At 40.7% G+C, this 21,290-nt stretch overlaps 1 protein-coding gene across 1 annotated transcript; it reads right to left on the bottom strand.

Annotated features, from left to right (window-relative positions):
* Positions 1 to 6,273: 6,273 nt before the first annotated feature.
* Positions 6,274 to 11,636, bottom strand: skor1a (SKI family transcriptional corepressor 1a; the record flags this gene model as incomplete). Its single annotated transcript, XM_079497381.1, has 8 exons — positions 6,274 to 6,371; positions 6,647 to 6,712; positions 7,467 to 7,541; positions 8,106 to 8,180; positions 8,963 to 9,025; positions 9,279 to 9,365; positions 9,457 to 9,535; positions 9,912 to 11,636. The coding sequence occupies 8 exons, from the start codon at positions 11,634 to 11,636 to the stop codon at positions 6,274 to 6,276; spliced, it is 2,268 nt and encodes a 755-aa protein (XP_079353507.1).
* Positions 11,637 to 21,290: the final 9,654 nt, after the last annotated feature.

The following is a 21,290-nucleotide window of genomic DNA, read 5'->3' as shown; positions in this document are numbered from 1 at the left end:
TAATAAAAAGTGCTTCTGAATAATTTGTAACAGTGTGTTTGTGTCAGCCAGCGTAATGATCCGTTGTTATTGTATTAATCCACCACCGCGCTCCACGGACTGGAGGACTAGAGAGAAGAGTTTCTTTCTCCCTTCGGCTCGCTCGCAGCTCCGTTCTGCAGCACCAGTTCACTTTGCAGGTTGGACATCCGCTAGAGAGCGGATACGGAAACGGACGTTTGTCTGCCTAAGGTATGCGTGCAAATGACCGGATATAGAAGGCGGGCTCTCTACTATGACGAATCCACCAACGTTCAAACCAAGTTTCTGGTTGGCTGACAAGACTGGCACAACGAAATACTTAGTTCTGATTGGTTCAGAAAAAACCCAAAAACAAAACAGGAAACTAAATGAAATGCCGGCGGCAATTGTTTTGAAAAGTCAGTAGAAGAATGCGCTATAAAAATTAAAATATATAAGCAAAATGGCATTAAAGCAACCAACATTATCCCAGCTTTTTAAGAGAAAGGAAAGACTTGAAGATAATGTCATTAAAGACAAAGTTAGAAAAACGAACATACAGTTGCATGATGACACAGAGAGTGAGACAGGTGGAGAGGAGGAGGCAGCTGGATCAGCACCAAGCACAGCCACAGGTAATATTAATAATATTCATATAAATATCATTATTAATAATAATGATGATAATGATAATGATAATAATAATTATAATTATAATTATAAATGTAAATATAAATATAAATATAATATCACTGATATTATGAAATTCATCCTTTTTACTCAAATACGCTTTACATGTGTCTGGGGGAAGGGGATCCAGAGCAGGTTGCGATCATAGAGTTGGAGGGGGAGGAGGAGGCAGAGACCCTACAAGAAGAACTGACAGCAGGAGCAGGACCAGCAGCAAGCTCAGGTAATAATAATAATAAGGGTAATAATAATAAATTAATAATAATAATAATTCTAATACACTTTACATGTGTCTGGGGGGCCAAGGTGACTTGATGCTGGTACTTGTGGATGCACTAAACAACATTGTGTTGTAGGCTATGTTCCATACAGTGACAAATACATCTTATCTTATTTTTCTTTATCTTAGGTGATGCTGCTAGCCCTACCGCTTACCCTTCTGTATGGAATGAGAAGCAATATGAAGAGTTCAGGCAAAAAAATGACTGGCTGTATGCTCACAATGGGAAGCTTGGCTGCACCACCTGCCGTGATGTCAAGCATCTGGGTGTCCAAGCATCCCGTGGTGTCAGTATTGCCGTTCAGTGGGCTGACGGAAAAATAGGCCCCAATGGTCAATCAAGAGAAGCCCAGCTTAGAGCACTGCGCAAAAAAATTAAAGAACACAGGGACTCCACAGCACATAAGGATGCAATCACAATTATTGGGACAGCAAAGGAAGATAGACTTCTCAACCTGAATGCCAGAAGTCAACAATCTGCATTCGAGTCTACTGCCAAGGTGTTCAGGACAGCATATTATGTGGCCAAAAAGAACAGGCCTTTCACAGACTTTGAAAGTCTGATAGACCTACAGCAGGCTAATTCAGCTGATTTAGGTCGTGTTTTGCACAGCAAAACTGTCTGTGTCGATATAGTTGATCATGTCTCATCACAGATGAAACGAAATGTTGTGAACAAAATAATAGAGACCAGGAGTAAGATCACACTATTGGCTGATGAGTCAACCACTGTTGGGCACAAATCAACACTCATTGTGTTTCTGAGGGCTAGTGTTGATGGAGAGACAGAGCCCATTGCCTTCCCACTGGATCTGGTTGAGCTGGATAGTCTGTGTGCTGCTCACATCAAGGAAAAGCTCATGGATTGTTTGTTAAAGAATGGCTTCACCATTGAGTTGCTGCAGGAAGTCTTCATTGGATTTTGCAGTGATGGGGCCAGTGTGATGCTGGGGGTGAAGTCAGGTGTTGGGAAATTGCTCCAGGATGATTTCCCAGGCATTATACTTTGGCACTGCCTTAATCACAGACTGGAGCTTGCTGTGGACCAGGCACTGGATGCGACAGGGGGAACCAAAGACTTCCAGGCCTTCCTTGACTGCCTGTATTCATTATACAGCCAGTCACCAAAAAACAGCCGGGAGCTGAGTGAATGTGCTCACAACCTAGACATCTCCCTCAGGAAGATTGGACGAGTATTCAGTGTTCGCTGGGTAGCCTCTTCATTCAATGCCGTCTCTGCAGTTTGGGACTCTTTTCCAGCCTTGGCAGAACATTTCCGGCAGGCATCAGAGGGTGGTACAAGGGACGGCAGAGAGAGGGCCAAATTCCAAGGCCTGCTTTCTAAGTTGTGCTCCATCAACTTTGTGAAAAATCTTGCAATAATGGCTGATGTTCTGACTGAGCTCAAGGACTTGTCATTACTTCTTCAGAATAGGAAGATCACTCTCCCAAAAGCACATGACATCATGACAAATTATGTCAAACGCATAGAAAGCCTCAAAAGCTACCCAGGAAAACATGCAGTTGAGGCTAGCCAGGCAGAGGAACAGGAAGTGATGGAATTCAAGGGAGAGAAGTTAAGTGTTGGCAGGAGTCCCATAATTAACTCTACTCAGTTCATCCAAGCAGTGGCAGATAATATGAAAGAAAGACTGTTCACAACAACAGCAAACCGTACACAGGCCAGTGTTGCAGCAATTCGAAAAGAGGCTTACAATAGCCTTATCAATAAAATGGCTGTCCTCAACCCTGACACATGGGACAGCGAAAATCCTCGATTTGGAGAAGATGAGGTAAGGGCTTTGTGCCGTGCCCTACATGTGAGTGAACAAGATACCCACCTTGGGTTCACTGAGTACAAGGCAACTGGAGGAAGAAGCATCCCCAACAAGATGAAGAAGTTGCTCATGGCAGTGGACACACTGTCTCCCAGCAATGCTGATTGTGAGCGAGGGTTCAGCTCAATGAACAATATCATAACTGATCATAGAAGCACATTGTTAACAAGAAATGCAGCAAACCTCCTCTTCATCAGCACTGTGGGACCACCATGCAAGCAGTGGGATCCAATGCCTTATGTGAGGACGTGGCTGGGCAAAGGAAGAAGAGCAGCTCACTCAACGGGTTGCATGGCTCGCCTTGACTCAGGACAAGAGGATAAGGATAACTACTTTAGGCCTCTGTGGACTTTGTTTTAAGTGTTCTGCGCTGTTCTGTTCTGTTACCTGTTCTGCTTTATCTATCCTCAACAAAAATATTAGGAGATGGAGTTTGGGGTATTTTTTGTTATTTTGCACATTGACAAAATAAATTCTTAAATGATAATCTGTTTCTCGTGTATGCCTCAAATACAAAACTGATCAAATTCAGGTTTGTGTGTCTTAGACTAGTACATGGGCTTATTATAGATATCTGGTATATGGCATTTCAGGGGTACTGTGGGGTTTGAACCCCCAATTTTTTTATTGGCTGTGCCAAAAAAAAGCAGTTTTCTATGCATTTCAGGGGTACTGTGGGGTTTGAACCCCCAAATTTTTTATTGGCTGTGCCAAAAAAAAGCAGTTTTCTATGCATTTCAGGGGTACGGTGGGGTTAGAAACCCCAAAAATTTTTTGGCCGCGCCGCTTCGCGGCGCGTCCTGGTGTCGCCGCAGAATGAAATTTCTGGGAGATCCTGTAAGAAATGAAAGCCACTTTCACCCCTGATAACAACGTATAGTAGGCCTAAAGCCAGTAGGCCTATCACGCTGTCAAATCCTTGTCTACAGACAGTGCAGTATAAGCGAAGCCGCACATTGCAATGCAAACGGCAGTATTGTGACCTTACTTTGGGCAAAGGCAGTCAGAATCGATAAATATCTACGAGTCCGAGAGTCTAAATCTTAGGCGAGCTCATGGCATATAGGCCAGCATATTCTCGAAGTGCTCTTCTTAATTGCTAGGCCTACTAGGCCTACTCTACTAGGCTACAGGAAAAATCGGGATGGCAGCAAACTTCCCATGGACCTGTCGTTTGTCGACAGGTGTGGTGGTGACAGGTTTACGTATTCTTCAGCAATATTTAAATTCTTTATGGGCTATACAACACTTACAACAAAAAGCATATAGCATACTGACAAAAATACATCGTTTTCTGTCTATAGCGGCCAGTGGCCACATATATAACTATGATCTGTTATGTCATTTTACTTTAGTTCTGAAGTTCAATTATTATTAGTGGTTCTATACTTTTTATAGGATTCTTAATAGGACTGGTTGTTAAAAGATCCCTAAATATTCAGCACAACAATTTAATGTATTGGAGATGACTTCTTGGGTGGGGTGGAATTGTCAATGATCCCGTGGTGCCACCAGTACGACACATCTTCAGTTGTGTGCCCCGACCTCATTGGGTGTTTCGGCCACTTATATAATATTATACTAACATAATGCCATACCATTAAGTGTTATCATTGCAACAAATAAATGAATAGATTTGCACCCAGGCAGTTTTTATATAGCAAAATTGCATCGAGGAAAACTTTTGCTGCCGATCACACGGAAAAATGAGTAGGCTATGGAGCTGGAAATACATCACCTTATCACTGTCTGTAGTAGTGGTGTAGCCTAATCGACAACGGGACACACAGCCTAGGCCTACTTATTAAGTTATCAATTTCAGTATAGCCTAAGCCTATACAACATGCAGCTTCACTTCTCGTTTTTATCCATGTGACAATGGCTTGTTAGTATTCCGTTAGAATGCACTTTGGTAGCCTACTGGGGTCTGGAGGGCAATTACAGTCTCAGAGAATTAACATTCATTCTGCGCCGCAGCCATTATTTGAGTATCCATCTCAGTCTGAAGTGCCTTGGGACTAAAGAGCCATCGAAGAGCCATGTAATCAATATCTATTAGTCTTCCCATCAGAAGAATTAGATTTCACCATTAGATCAGCATGCTCCCTTGACTGTGTCAAACATTATAAATTGGCTGGACATGTCATGTGCTGTCTGACACAATTGCCTAATGAAAGAGATCAAGTTGAATTCAAATACAATACAATGATTTTCATTATAGGTGATATTCTGTGTAATCACCAGTAGATGTCAGTCTCACACACAAAAATAGAGATTATGAAACTGGAAATGGCCTTCACATTTTAATAATATTGACATGGATACACGTATAAGACATGAATGGGAATAACCTCACATGAGGAGTGGGGGATAGTTTGTGGAACATGTCGTAGGCCTAGTCAGCTTGCTTGCGTGACATCTGCTCTGAATGATTTTCATTAGAAACAAAACCAGGGTCAACAAATAAAATATGTAGTCATATAAATGGCAGTTTAATAATTGAAACAATTATACTCAGTGTCCGTCTTCAACGACTTTGCCATACAATGATAGTAATGGCAAAGGTGTTCAGGGCTTGAGCATGAATGTATAGCCTTGCTAAGAAATATTTTAATTTACATAGAAAAAACCTGAAACAGAGAGCATTGTTTTGTATAACAAATAATCTGCTGAGAACACAAAGAGATGCCATATAACACGAATGGCTCAATGTTGACTGAACATGTATGTTGTCACTGTACACTAGGCCTATAGTATCAGTGTGTTTTATGAATTATTCCACTTCAAACCTGAATGGTTGTAGTTTGTGTTTAGTAAGTGCTTATATTAATGTGCTATAATAAAATTAAAATAAACCAAAATAAAACATGTTTTGATCATATAATTTGGTATAGGATTACAGCATGGTCAAATTCCAAAATGTTGCCCATTTAAAGTGCTTAGCATCAACAATATACAATGTTACAAATAATCTAAACAATAAATGAAGCAAAGAACACAAAGTAAATAATAAAGAGAGTATGGTAAAACAACCACAAAAAATAAATGGGATACATTTTGAACTTAGAATGTCACATTTATACAAGTCATTGCACATTGTCACATAATAAATATTATAGATTTTTTTTAATTATTATTCATAATATCTAAAGAGCAGATGATTATGATTTAAAGAGATTCCTATGGGGTGTGGAATATCTTAAAAGAGCTTTGCAGCTTGATATCAGCAACCATGCCGATTCATAACATGAAATTAAATCCATCCTGATGTTAAAATTCATATGGTTCCGGAGGGTCAACATCATTGCCCTCTGATATCAAAGTATATTCGCTTGAGTGCTAAAATCAATCATCTGTGTGTAGGTTGGTGATCCTTGGGTTACAGGTGAACTCTTGAGGTGGACCTCTATTTGGCTGGCTTAAAAGTGAGCTGTTCCGGGGCCAGTTGATGGTTGGGGCCATCCATTATGGAGGCAGTAGAGGGGGTTTGAAGGTGCAGGCTCCAGTACAATGGCGAGGGGTCAGCATCTTACAGGAGAAATGATGAAGGGCGTCATGAGCTTCTAGGGAGAAGGCAGGTCCATCAGTTAGAAACACGAAGGCAAACAAATCATGTCTAAGCAGCTACTGAACATGCATTCATTACATGTCATACAACATTTTCTTAATTTCACTGACACTATAAATTCCCTTAACATACAATTAAACTACATGTTGACCATTGGAGATTCTAAAAAAAAAAAGTAGCACTTGCATATTTATGGTTATGGCAATGATGACATTTATTTCATCTTTGCATGTTATTGTTGTTGTTGTTTTTTTGGACCAGGCAAATTACCTTTTAGCTTCTGTTGTATTGCATAGCGAGCCTTTCTCTCTTGATCCAACTCGCTGCATAATGTGTCTAGCAAAAAATAAAATAAAATAAATTAATAAATATTATTTTCAAAAGGGGGCAAATGGAAAAAGAAAGTATGAGGTACCAGCTATAGTGTGTGTGTGTATGTGTGTGTGTGTGTGTGTGTGTGTGTGTGTGTGTGTGTGTGTGTGTGTGTGTGTGTGTGTGTGTGTGTGTGTGTGTGTGTGTGTGTGTGTGTGTTGTGTGTGTGCGCGCATGACTGTAATGTATGCTGTTTGCCCCCTGGTATTTAGAGTGACCCTTCTGTGTACTTGAACCCTGTATTTAAACTACTGTGTTGCTGTAACATTAAACCAATCCTTTAAAGGGTGGCATTAGTTGATGTCTACTGCATGTAAGCGATACAGTGCTACATAATGGCCTGTCTATTCAATTTTCCAGAGCATGATTTAGGCGAAAATAACCTTTGCAAACAAAACACTGGGGTTTCAAATTTCTCCCTTTGATATCGTAATTTACTCATCTGGAGTAGAAAAAAATATATATTTAGAGTTTACAGGAAAGACAGAAATTGCCAAGAATTCAATATGCAAGTGTCACTTTTCCTTTTTCAGTTTATAGTAAGAAAATACCATTTCAATTAACTGATATGCAGGACTTATACATGCATCCTCAGTGTTTATTTATCCATTTGTAAGTCTAGAGTGTACAACTGTAACTCGTTTTTTGTTGCACCATAAAGTAAAAATGGACAGTATACATTCAGTCTACTGTATATTCATTATCGACGGACGCCTACCTCTAACAATTTGCAGCTGTTGGACCATCTCTTCTCTATAGGACAGCTCACGTTTCATTTGATCCTGAAAATTATCTGGCAAGTAAGAAGACCATGTGTCACATGGATGTTCTCTAAAACAGTCCGAATGGCTTTGACGGTACTAGTAGTCTATACTATTCCTTAACCCAGTGATTCTCAACCTGCTGCATGGGTCCACTGGCTATGAGCATATTGCAAGTGGGCCCCCAACTTATTGGAAAAACGCTAATATTTTAATGATGATATGTTAATATTTAACTGATAGAAGCTAGAACACAAATAAACATGCTCTTAAAATGGCATGCTGTGATGTTGGTCAGATGGATGGGACTGCAGGGCCATGGGCACTTTGTGATTTTCAAGTTGGCCCTGATCCAGAAAAGGTTGAGAATAACTGCCTTAAGCCAAGAATAAAACCCCTCACTCCTGAACACACGCACACGCACACACACACACACACACACACACACACACACACACACACACACACACACACACACACACACACACACACTTAAACTTGTTAAAGTGCATCATTTAACTATAGCCTAAATCACGTTTGATATTGGCATCCACATAATGGATGCACAGCTTTGCACTCCAAATAGCCTATACTACCTTTTAAATTTTGAAATTCACGCTCCAACTTCTTCCTGAGCTCAACTTGTTCCACGAGCTGCTTCTGAAGTTCCTCTGAAAACAAACAGACCATAAGTCATTTTCAAAGGCCATTCAAAAAAAAGAGTCGTATTTGTATCTGCTTAGCCAAAAACATGCACTTATACGAATTCTGAGTAACAACCAATTCATTGGTTTTCTTTTGCTCGCTGCCAGAGTAATTGCCACGAATTGCCTGAAGGCTGAAACGCTAATAGTGGAGTCCCACGGTTTTCCCAAGCATTGTAAAATAATTAGCTCCATTGCCTGGGGGTCGGAGGCACGCGCACTGCTTTATGGCTGTGTATGTTAAAATGTTAATAGACTAAACGATTCCGTGTTAAAATAATAAGTCAAACTCAGTGTCTCGTGATTAAGTGGCTATAACAGCAGAAAACACTGTAGGCCAAAAACATTTAAATTCACAAATTAAATTTAGCCAATGGGGTTTAAGCCTATACCTTTTGGCCTAAACCACTGCATTTAGCCTACATTGAGGTATAATTAAGCTACATTGCCATCAGATATCACTGGCAAGGTTAAATTGTCAATTTGTTCATTTTTTAAAATGTGACAGATTTTGCCTGGTGTTTTTTTTTTTTTTTACATAAAGAAATAACCTGATAAATGGATAGTCGTTTCAATCAATTATGCTGTCCTTTGCTATTTATCATGGCGTCTGCCCTAGATTCCTATATCTTGAGTCTGCCATTAAATAAACAAATAATTAAATAAAACAATCAAAACTGTTAATTAATTGCTGATTAAAATTCATCTGGGATTTCAATAATTCTCTTTGATTCTAATGAAATCCTTACCTTTAGCCATGTTTTCTATTTCCTTCTCGTGGACACTGACATCAATGCGTAAAGCTCCGTCGGCTACACAATACAGTTAAATCAAATATTTAAACTGATCATTAATTTACCAAATTATTTACCAGTTAGATTATTATGTTCAAATAATATTAAATGCAAAATCTACAGCCTCTTTTTTAGGCTACTGAATGTATAGGACCTTTTAAAATAACCACACACAAATACGCACACGCACACACACACACACGCACACGCACACACACACACACACACACACACACACACACACACACACACACACACACACGACACACACCTTGTTGTCGGTCCTTCTGGTCCTGTTGGGTGGTTCTCAGCCCATCTTCGCGAGTGAGTGGTGCATCAGAGACCCGGTGAACAACACCTATACAGATGATATCGTAAACAATAATTTGCATCTAGAACACAATAGGCTGCTATTAGCTTATGTTACATTCTAGGAGTAATTATCCTACCATTAGATTCGCGTGGGCTGCTCGGACCTTTAGAGCCAAACGACGGTGGCACGTGTCCATCCTTTTCATGTGCGTACACCTGCAACATTAACAAAGTGTAAATTGAGGTTAATACGAACCCAATTAAATGCAATTTCCTCGATTTCTAGACCTATTCTTTTGACAGGATGGGTCTACTTCAGAAAATTGAGGCCTAACTTCAAAAACATGAGCCGACCCATTTAGTTTGAGGATGTGGGGAGACACACGTGAATTAATTACAGGAGGGTTTGTTGTATTTAGTGACATAATAATAATTAGAATGGATTAGAATAAAGGTGGCTGAGCTGCAAATAATTGCCAAGCTTATCGTAGGCTATATTTATATACGATTTACCATGAAATAAATAAGATATAAGAACATGACACCTGCGTAAAAAAACAACTACTAGTCTGTAACTAACTGCAGACCTTACTTCATAAAGCGTCTCTTCCACCTGCGCGCTCTGTCTCTCCTCGTCAGAGGACGTTGGAAGATGGCTCTCCTCTGGGGATTGGGGCCTCGGACTGGAGGCGGCTTCCTGGCTCTCTTCGGGGCTAGAATGAAGCTGCTCCGGCACGGGGGAGCTCGGGTGGCCTCCTCCCGGAGAGATGTGGATGGAGTCATCGTCCTCCTCTCCCTGATTGGACTCCACGTCCACATCGGGGTCAGCCACACTCTCCCCACCCGGTGATATTGACCTATAACTGGAACTCTCGCTGACGAAATCTGGTGATATGTAGCCGGAGCGCACGCCGCTGTACGTGTCCCGGTTGCCATATAGCTTGGCTATAGTTTCGGCGTCCTTGACCACGGGTCTGAAGGCCGAGATGTAGCTGATCTTCCGCTGGATGCTGTGAGCGCCGTCCACGGAGCGAGTCTCGTCCCCGGACTTGTCTTCGTCGTTTCTGGTGGACTGAGAGCTGGAGCAGCGCTCGCTCTCGTGGTAGCTGTCTTTGGGTGTGTTTGCGCACCTGCTGTCACTTTGGTCCGATAACTCGAGCTCACTCTGCCGAGCGCCAATGAGATCTGTGGGGGGTTTGGGTGGCGACTGTTGGTATGGCGGCATGGGTAGGCCACCTGCCGTGTGCCAAAACATGGGGAAAGTAGGATAAATACTGTCCTTTGCGCCCGGCCAAAATACACCCGAGACGCCGGATTTGCTCGGGTCTAGCACGCCATCATCCTTCTTTTGACACAATCCAAACCCAGGGAACCCGTACGGATGGGGGAAAATGGGCGGAGGGATTTTCTGCAGCATCCCAAAACCCTTACTGGGGACCGGGATGACTGGATAGTTCCGGGAGCCATTTACCAAACCGAGGTTACTGCCTCTGTCATCATCACATCGCAAAGTTTTGTGGGGGACCTCGGGGGAACTTCTTTGGGACAGGTTAATTGAGGCCTGCGATTTCATTGGAGAGGACATTTCTGAACGAGTCATGGGCAGCGTCCTCTTTCTGCTCCCACCGTTGAACATGGCCTTAACATCCTCCCACGCGTGGGCAATGTCGTCAGATGAATTTTTGTCTGTCAGTTTCAGGTGGCGTCTCCACGAATTGAAGTTTGCCGCGTCTGGCTGCGTGTACTTGGATTCAGGGGTGCGATGAGAATGGAAGATGAACTTATTTGGTGAGAAATACATGTTGCAGTAGCTGCATTTGATACACTTGGCTCTCGAGCTGTTATACCTAGCGGGGATGAAATTGCCCCGGCTGCCCCAGGCGCATTCGTGGGAGACATCGAATGCAAAATTATCCGGAAGCTTTGGGGGGTTGTGTGCCCCTAGGAATGACTTGCAAAGCCTCTCGGCCTCGCGTTTGGTGATCATGCCGCATCGCCTCGAAGAAATTGGCATTGCACCCGCGCGTCTCAGAATCTCGAGCTGGACAGGTGTGCACTGGACGCAGGTGATTCCAAGGGCAACGCGGCGGTTGTGGATCTCATTGTAGCTGTAGTTCTTCAGCAGTGTGTTCGAAATCTGAGCCAAGCAAAGTCTCTCCTGGCCGTCTATCACCAAACACACGATAGGCACCCCGTACAGAGACGTCTCGCTGACTGTGTTTGGTTTGAGGTTGGAGAAGCTTTGCACGTCCTGCTTCACAGGTGGGGAAGAGCTGGAGTCTCGTCCCGTCGCTGCATGGCTGGGTAGAGACTCCATTCCGAGAAGTCTAGAAGGCATAAACTACATTTAGCCTCGTCCCATTCCAAGATACAAAAACAAATCACAACGTGATAAAATCATATTTATATTTTATATTAAGGCATCACCAGAAAGCAATAGAATTACAGCTTATCACATGCTTATCATTACAGACAGACAGATAGGCCTAACTATGCATTTAAAATATAAAAACATTACACCTATTACTACTACTACTATACTACTACTACTACTATACTAATAATAATAATAATAATTTTAAAGCAAGTATAGGCCTATAAATCACTTCGTTTATATATAGCTATAGATAAATGCAAATATTCAAAAGAATTAGGGCTACTTTAAAACTTTTTTATTAGATGTGCAGTATAGACATTTCATTTTTTTAAATCTAGGATATTGTGCAGCATAATTTTCTGGAAGTATAAGGCCCTGTTAACTTATTGGTGATAGCTAGTCTCTTTAACTAAGCTGGGCAAACCGTGCCTGCAGGTGTAGGCTATATGTTCCTATACTGTTTTTAAATAGTGAGGATAATTTAAGAGGCAATAAGATCTTTACGCTCATAAGAACAGACGGGAAGCATCCCCTGAGCTGCGTCAATGCGCTTAGCAAAGACGAAAAGAACAACTAAGCCGCTTTCAAGGTAATTACACAAGTTAAACTGTGTATTTGTTTTCTTAACAAAAGACTAGCCTTAAATACAATGAAAGCTTCGCATGAAGTTTGTGCAGATTATCCTAGTGGAAATTAGGCCTATGAAGTTCAATCGGTATAGCCTGTATACGCTCTCGCAAACACATACACATATACACACACACACACACACACATATATATATATATATATATATATATATATATATATATATATGCTTTATGAAGCAAATTCATTTCCAGATAAATGTATACAATATTACAAATCGGCATGATATGAATAGAAAATAATATGAAAGTGAGTGATGGGAAAACAAGCATTGTCTAAAGTCGGACTAAAATTATGATCGGCATCAATAAAATGAGTAGCCTATAGCTATAGACAAAAGCAAGAAAGAATCACAAAGCCTACCTTTTCCTCCCGAAAAGAACACAGTACTTCCAGGGTTTAGATAAAACAATCTTTCATGAAAGCGCGAAAAATGTAGCCAGTTTGTTGAAAAAACAATAGCCTATAGATATAGCCCAAAATGATTGGCCTAAAAACGAAATAAAAGTCTTCGGGTTTCTTTTAGAGCGCACGGATAAGCTCCATCCTCCAAGACTCCAGCGAGCTGAATGGTGAACGACAGTGACCACATGGCAGCTTCTCTCCTCCTCTCCTCACTGTACAAATGACCGCTAAACTAATAGCAAGGCACACCCACTTAACGTGCACTCTGTTTAACCACGTAGTGTCCGGCTCCGAGAGCAACAGTCACACTTTGTCCATTATAGGTAAGGTTACACTTAAAGTATAGCTACTAATAGACCAAGTCAACACAAAAAGGTATAAGTCATGATAGGAAATTTGACCCGGTAATAGATCATTTAGTCGCGCACATGGGCTAATACAATATTTCAATATTTTAGTATCTATTAAAATCAGTGTCCGTTGTGGTTGTGCATGCATGCTTTAATAATGCATATCAACATCGGCAAACGGAGGGAAAACATATACCAAAGCTAAAATATCGCAGAAGGCACAAAAGACAAAATGACACCGAGGGTGCATCATTTATCAAGTTACACGACCATCTGTTAGGCTTCTTGTGGACACGCAAATCAATTTGAGGCTTCCACACGCACACACGCAGTGCATTTTGAGGCTGCCCGCGCGCTTTTGTTCGCGTGTCAAATAATTCGACATGTTTTAAATCACACATGCACTGACTGTGCGTTTTTCTTTTCAGACCGTGCAATGAAACTGGACGGAATCTAAGATGAGCTCATGATAAAATGCCCCAGGCGAGTCAAATGCCACCCACAACCCCAACGCGCGCACAGCGCGACACATTTCTTCCTCTAGTGTCCAAACGTATACGAGCCCAATAATCTGTGATATGAGAGAGATAATGTTCAGCAGGCCTTTAGGCTATACACAACGAGGCCAGATTACACAAACAGTGGTGTATAAAGCAATAGTGAGATAAGTGAACCTAATATGCTACTTTTACGACCGTATTAACTATTAATAACCAGATTGCCTCATCGGTTAACCTCACTAATGTCTCGTCCGGTATACTAGAAGCTATTAATACCTGGAACAAGTTGATCCAGGCTGTGCGTCGTCAGATTAGCGGACACTTTGTTTCCATCTCTGTCATTTATGGCTGAAAAAACACTATAGCCTATCATATGTGATTCAACCAAAACGATTAAAAAAAGCACAATATGAATATGAAAGCACAATATGAATGCATGTACAAGAATGATAGGTCAACACACAATATAGATAGGCTAATCGTAATTCCAGACGAAAATACAATGACTTCTCTCATCAGGTCCTGCATGCAATGTAATGCGCAGTCTGGCCTACAGGTGCAGACTGCAGTGCATGGACGCATCAGTAATGCACACCAACACAGGACAACTGATGCCTCACTGAACTGGACATTAGCCTACTAATAATGGGTCTCATGTAGACGTCTCCTAACTTTGCAAAAGAAAAGAAAAGAAAAGAAAAGAAAAGAAAAGAAAAGAAAAGAAAAGAAAAGAAAAGAAAAGAAAAGAAAAGAAAAGAAAAGAAAAGAAAAGAAAAGAAAAGAAAAGAAAAGAAAAGAAAAGAAAATGATTATAAAATCTGACCGTGTAATTTGTTTCAGAAATCCAAGAACTGAGCAAAACACGTTTCCATAACTTTATGTCAAGTCTATTTAGTTAAATGGTAGAGTAGTAGACGATCGAAAGTGACACAAGCCAAGGTAAGGTATAGGTGCGGATGATCACGTCTGGGAAGCATACACAATGAATCCAATCCACTGTCACATTATGAAAGCCTCAGTCGTGTCTGTCGTGCAGAAACCTTGTGTGACACTCATTCAAGAGTGTCACACAAAAAGTAAAATCTAAGACCTACAAGCTCACAACGCGTCTGCGGTGCTGTTGTGCAGAGCTTATAGTATAGGCCTATAGGTCGTCACTTGTCACTATATATTTTTTAAAGGAACGATTTTGGACATACAAGGTTTCCACCATGCCGACGCGATGTCCAGGTTGAAAGTTGCACTGCGTTTGCCCCGCGACACACATGCACTGGTCTGGTCTCAGGTAGCGCACTGATCTGTTCCATCAGCTTATCCCCCTGCAATATTGATGGAGAAAAGGGAGCCTCGCTGAACCCGATATAAGCGCAACCTCTCCCCTTTCACAATCAAGAGGCTTTCCTCCAGCCCAACAATAATTACAATTTTATACTGTAATTATTCCTCTCTTTTTAATTATTTAGGACCACCGACTGAATGGGCCATTGTCGCTGCTTATTCCAGAGAAACGTGAGCTCACGTGGCTCACAACACTCTCATTAGGGCGGGAGTTGTGCTGCACGGGAACAGCGCAGCACGAGCTTTTAATTAGACATTTCAGCGGTAATTTTAGGCGTGCTCTCTCTCTCCCTATTAGGCTACTGTTGGATACACATGAATGAGGGCTTTTTAAAAGAGCAAATTACCTGCGCCTCATTTATATGCATCCAATTGTTTAAACAAACCTTCCCTAAAATATTAATGTGCTTCAGGGTTTAAGTCATTAGAATTCCAAACTCACGAGGTGCACCTAATAGAATATTCAAGACGTGGGTGCACTGGCACAGGCCTTTTGACAGTAGGCAGATATAGAGAGATTAGGCCTACTAAACGTTTCATTTCTGTTTCATTGTAGGCCTAGTTGTTTCTTTCTTTACAAAACTTGCATACAGTAGGCCTAGTCTCTGTCACGGAATTTGATTAATTCAGGGATATTTAGGCTATTAGACAATTCATTAATTGTCTGTCAGTCCAGGCCGGGGCTGCATTGACTTTAGGCTAAATAGGCTATAGCTCGGCGTATGAAGCTATATTTAGGTTTTCCATAGGCCATGCATTGCATTATGTTATTTCGAGGTCAAAATGGGATGCTTATTGTGAGTCAATAAAATGAGCTTCAGAACACAATTAACTAATTAAATAGTGTCTCCTCCTGAGTTAGATTGAATATGCCTATAGCTACATGCACTACAGACAGATCGTTGTAATTTCCCGTGCTTATATGCAAAGTTATCTATCTATATTAGATACAGAACAGCCAAAATACCGGACCTGCAAAAGCATCCTATTTGCGCAATAAAAGCACGCATAACTGCGTCCTGTGGCCAGTTACATTCTGTCATATTATATGGGAAGATAAATCAAGTCCGCCTAAATCAGGACAGGTTTAATAACAGCAGCAATTGAGACCAAATGTTTTATAATTAACAGTTGTATCAGCACCCTATAAAACCATGACCCCAATAAATTCAATTTTAGAGACCAATCAATCCTCTTCTTAGGCGATAGACGATATTGATCCATCCTTGCTCAGCGCTCTTAAACGGTTTTCCCGTATCCTTTTTGTTTCCAGTGAAAAGAACATTTCGATTACACTTTTTATTGGGCAAGGATTGCTCTGAGAGGGAGGCATTGGCTCGAAAATTAAACGGTGACATTTTAATTACAGGACATTGATAAAGGGATCTGGGTAATGGCTGTGTACAGGGAGACCACTCATTGTCCCCGCCTGATGTGCTAATCAACTTGGACTGCTCTGTAAAAAGGTCATCGGCCGATACAATGCGGAGGCGTACCTCTGTGGCAAATGGGAATATGAGGGGCCCGGATTGCATGAAATGAAGACGCATCCCCAAACAATATGCGGTCAATATCCCCACGGAGAAGCCCACAAGATGAGATTGAAAATCCACATTTCGTTCGCGACATATTGGTATAGGTCAAATTTAACATAGCAATAGCTCATTTGATCACCGTGATTTTATTTCAGCAACAATTTACGTGATAAAAACAGGTATTTTTTTATATATATAATTGTTCACTTTCTCCCTCCTAATATAGGCTAGAACAGCCAAGCATGCAGTGCACTCAAAGCCAAAATACCTATTATAACAATCGAGAGAGCACGATTCTATACGCCAATTATTAACACGATTTGTGTGTTGCATATAATGACACAAAACACAAAAAAAGACATACTCAAAATGTGTGTTAGCCAATACGTGGATGTGTTACATAACACCCTTGTTTAGACCAGTGTTTCCCCAAACCTTTACATGTCAAGGACCCCCAAACACTAATCCCCCCCCCCATTTGAAAATATATTCCAAGGACCCCCATAAAAGAAGATGTTTACGGCTCTAGCAACCCGTTTAATTTCAAGGACCCCCAGGTTGACATGCATATAGCCTACAGACCCCCATTTAATGGCATTTCTATCTCTGGGACCCTCAATTTATATTGTAAAATCAATGTTAATTTAACTCTGAGAGTGTACAAATGGAACCAAATTGACCCTAATGGGTCAGTTTGGTTCCATTTGTACACTTTCAGAATACTGACCCATAAGGGTCCATTTGGTTCCAAACTATCATTTAGCTGGGGACCCCCTGAAACTCCCTCAAGGACCCCTGGGGGTCCCCGGACCCCACTTTGGGAACCCCTGGTTTAGACTAGAACTACCACCAATGTAATCCAGTAGAGAACATACAGGCTACCCTAATACATAGAAATGACGGTAAGTAGGCTACCCAGTTAGAAATGACTGATAGGTCCATTCCTTTGGGAGCTATTCATGGAGAAACACCCTCATATCAGGGATTTAAAAATGTAAAAGTATTCTCATACATGTATATGCTATACTAGCTCTGGTCCATAGCTCTAATGCGTTTCACATTAGAGCTATGGACCAGAGCTAAGGCTATACTAGTTGTTCTTACAGTTGTGCACTTTGAGGAGCACATTTCAACCATGTTTAACACTTCAGTCACAAAATTCCTTCACAGGAATAAACATCCTGAATGTATTAAATAACTTTCAAACCTATGAAATAACTCTGCTGTGAGACATGTAAAAACGACATCAAACCAGCCTGCTTCATCTAGAGCATTGATTACTTTGCAGTTCCTCTGATTAATTATATGAGCAAATAATTATGCTTGGTAAGCTGGTATAGTTACACAAAAGAATCAGTAGCATATAAAGGTTTGGGGCTGATATACCATGTCCTTGTCAAAGTATGCTCAGTTACTGTAATTATGTGTTCCACAATACATCAGAGAAATAAAACGTAAAATGTGACATAAAAAGGGACAACATCACTGCTGGCCTGAAAAACAACAACTTAAGTCTGCATTGTGGGATACAACATGGATACAACATGGCCTGAAAATGATGAACTACATTTGTGTTGTTTTTTCTCCACCTCCTGTCTAAAGCATGTTGAAAGAAGATGCTAAACTCCTATAAGACATAAGCTAAGCTCCCCTCCATAAACTGCTCTCAGATCTGTTGAAACACAGGCTTGGCCCCCTCTGCTGATCAAAATGTGATTGGGCAATTCAGTCATTTTAAAAAAAAATCAGCTATTTGAGATAAGCACACAGCATTAAATGTAAAAACCAGACAGACCATGGATCTTGGTGATATATCGGGAAGAGGAAAATGTAAAGATCAGTTATCCATAAGTTTCATGCAAAGCATTTCTGCCATATTCGCTCTTAGCCCCGGTCATCTTGAAGTGAAGAATATGTTACTTTTTCTATACTTTCTATACTCTGCAAGTGGTTATTAGACGGTCTGTGTGCATCTACTCTGGAGCTAATCCTACAAATGCAGTTGGACCGAACAGCACCAAACTTTGTATGCATGCTGGCAGTAGAAATACCTACACTACTTAAATTTACTTTCTCATGTGTTTCATACATTTTGAAGCTTCAAATCGTCTCTGTTCTTGCTGAAACCTTGTCCATTTAGATATGACAGAGTCAATTGACGTCGGATGACTGATGTCACAGGCTGGCAACATGCAATCTGAGATCAACATTGGAGCCATGTTATTTCCATGTGATCCATGATGTTTTCTTGTACTGATTGCCTTCACTGTATGACTTGACTCTGCTCCAAAAACCTTGGTCTTATTTGATCCCATGCAAACTAAACTTTGTTGTTGTTGATTGAGAGCCACATTAACAAACTTGCTCAGACTTGTTTTATTTGTATCATCTCAGAAATATGTGCAGGATCAGATCAATTTGACATTTTAAAAACACCAAAATCAACATACATTATTGTAACTCTTTAATTGAAGACACTCAATAGTCAATAGGCTCCAAATTGTACAGAATTCTGCTGCTAGACTTTTAATTAAAACAAGGAGGAGGAGAACACACACTACTCATATTTTAACTTCCCTATAATGGGGAATGGGCCTGTCTGTTTTAGAATTCATTTTAAGATTTTACTGATTACATTTAAGGCACTTCATGGCGTGGCCCCATTTTTGAGTTATTAACCTCTTATGAGAATGGTGCGCAGCCTGGGTCCTCAGGCAGGAACCTGCTGGTTGTTCCTGAGTGGAGGCTGAAGACAAAGGCTGAGCGTGCCTTTCCTGTCATGGTCCGTCATCTCTGGAACCACCTGCCCGAGGATCCCAGGTGTCTACTTTTACATGCCTTGTTAAGATTTACTTTAAACAAAAGGCCTTTCAATAACATAACATTTTGAAATGTTTGGTTCATTGCCGTTCTTATTTACAACTTCACAAATGTTGCAACACACTTTGCAACGTTGTTTTGAGTGTTTTATAAATATTTAAATATTATGTTATATTAGTATCTCAAAAAGTACTGTACCTCAGGAAATTGATGCCAAAACAGAACAGAGAAGTTCTGATTCCTGTTCCCGCTGAAATTAAACTCCAAACAGACTTGACAGTCAAGGGTCAGAGTCAAAGAATATTAATGATGGAAATTAATATATCTCATAGTATATACTGTAGGCGGTGGAAGACTAATGATTCAAGAGGTGGGTTTGTAACTGGAAGGTCAATGGGTTCAAATCCTTGGCATGCCAGAGGAAGACTGCAGTTGAAGACAGTGAATGAATTTCTGAAGCTTCTAATGAGTAACCATAAGTAAGATATGGGGCCCTATCTTGCATCACCCCTTATCCCTTATCCCTAAACTTTGTTTGTAGATTGGCTATTTGAACTATTTAAAAAGGTTTTTCAAAATAGTAAAAAATGGCAAATATGTTTAGGGGTAAGGGCAAGATACAGTATAGCCCTCTGTGAATTTTCTCTTTGTGTATAATCTCAATGCACGGGGACATCTCCAGATTAAGTAATTGTGCCAAAAGACAAATTCTATTCTAATTTAACCCGAGTATTAGTATATGCAGACACACATAATCCTTAAAATGCATAATAAGCCAATAACTTGAAATTATTTCAGTTGCGTCCTTGCATATATCAACAACAAAAAAATCTCACTTGTGTGAAGTGAGGGGCGCAGCGAGGGCAGTATTTATATCAGATGCAGATGACGTTTTACGTTGTCATTTACTGCCCTAAACAAACATTAAAGTTCATAGACTTGGCAGGCAGGAATTACATCATAACCCTAAACAAACATCAAAGTCCATAGACTTGGCTGGGATAGGAAATGTATGATTGGACTCTAAACAAACATTACAAGTCCATAGACTTGTGATGATGTCATTTCGGAAAGCCATGCATTAGAGGGGCTAGCGCCACTCAAACATGAGAATGAGGGGGAATGAGAAAAGAGCAAGAGATTCCTCACTTCAATATGTTCTTACTACTGACCTATAGGAATGAGAAAAGAGCAAGAGATTCCTCACTTAAATATTTTCTTACTACTGACCTATAGGAAAATTAATAAAAATAAGTCCAGGAGTATTGATGTTAGCCACAACAAATTAAAGGAGGCATTCCTGCCCATATTAATAATGAAGAGAAAAATCCTAGCAGAGGAGTCCATTAAGACTCAATACTTTGCCATTTCACCTTTAGTTGTTAGGAATGTTCCTCTTTGAGCTCAAGTCAGAACAGCACAAAGGAAAGGAAAGTGGTGCTCAGTGGAGCATAAATCTCCATCAGGAGGCACGACCCAATAATAATACTTACAATTTCTGATCTCTCATCATCTGTTGGCTGGTGTCTGGTGTTTGCACACATGTGTGCACATGGTGCTGTGTGGAAGAGACAGACAGGGATCTTGGTGTACATAAGAGATTAACTGGAGGGAAAATATATATATATATATTACAATTACAGGATCAACTACGATGCATTAGAATTTCATGGCAGAAAAATGTATGATTAGACTCTAACCAAACATTACAAGTCCATAGACTTGTGATGATGTAATTTCGGAAAGCCATGCATTAGAGGGGCTAGCGCCACTCAAACATGAGAATGAGGGGGAATGAGAAGAAAAAAATATATATATACAGGATCAACTACGATGCATTAGAATTTCATGGCAGAGAATTGTAGTGTACTGTAGATCCCATACACTGGACAAACAGCTTGCAACGTATTGCCTGGCCAACACAGCCCAAAGTCTGGAGGAGGGAATGTGGGTCTAAGATTATGAATTCACACAAAAAAACATAATAAAGAAAAGCAT

This window comes from Electrona antarctica, assembly GCF_951216825.1.
Source record: "Electrona antarctica genome assembly, chromosome: 3".
In the NCBI taxonomy this organism is placed as follows: domain Eukaryota; kingdom Metazoa; phylum Chordata; class Actinopteri; order Myctophiformes; family Myctophidae; genus Electrona; species Electrona antarctica.
Note: the sequence above shows the minus strand (reverse complement) of the source record. Positions and strands in the feature narration are given on the sequence as shown.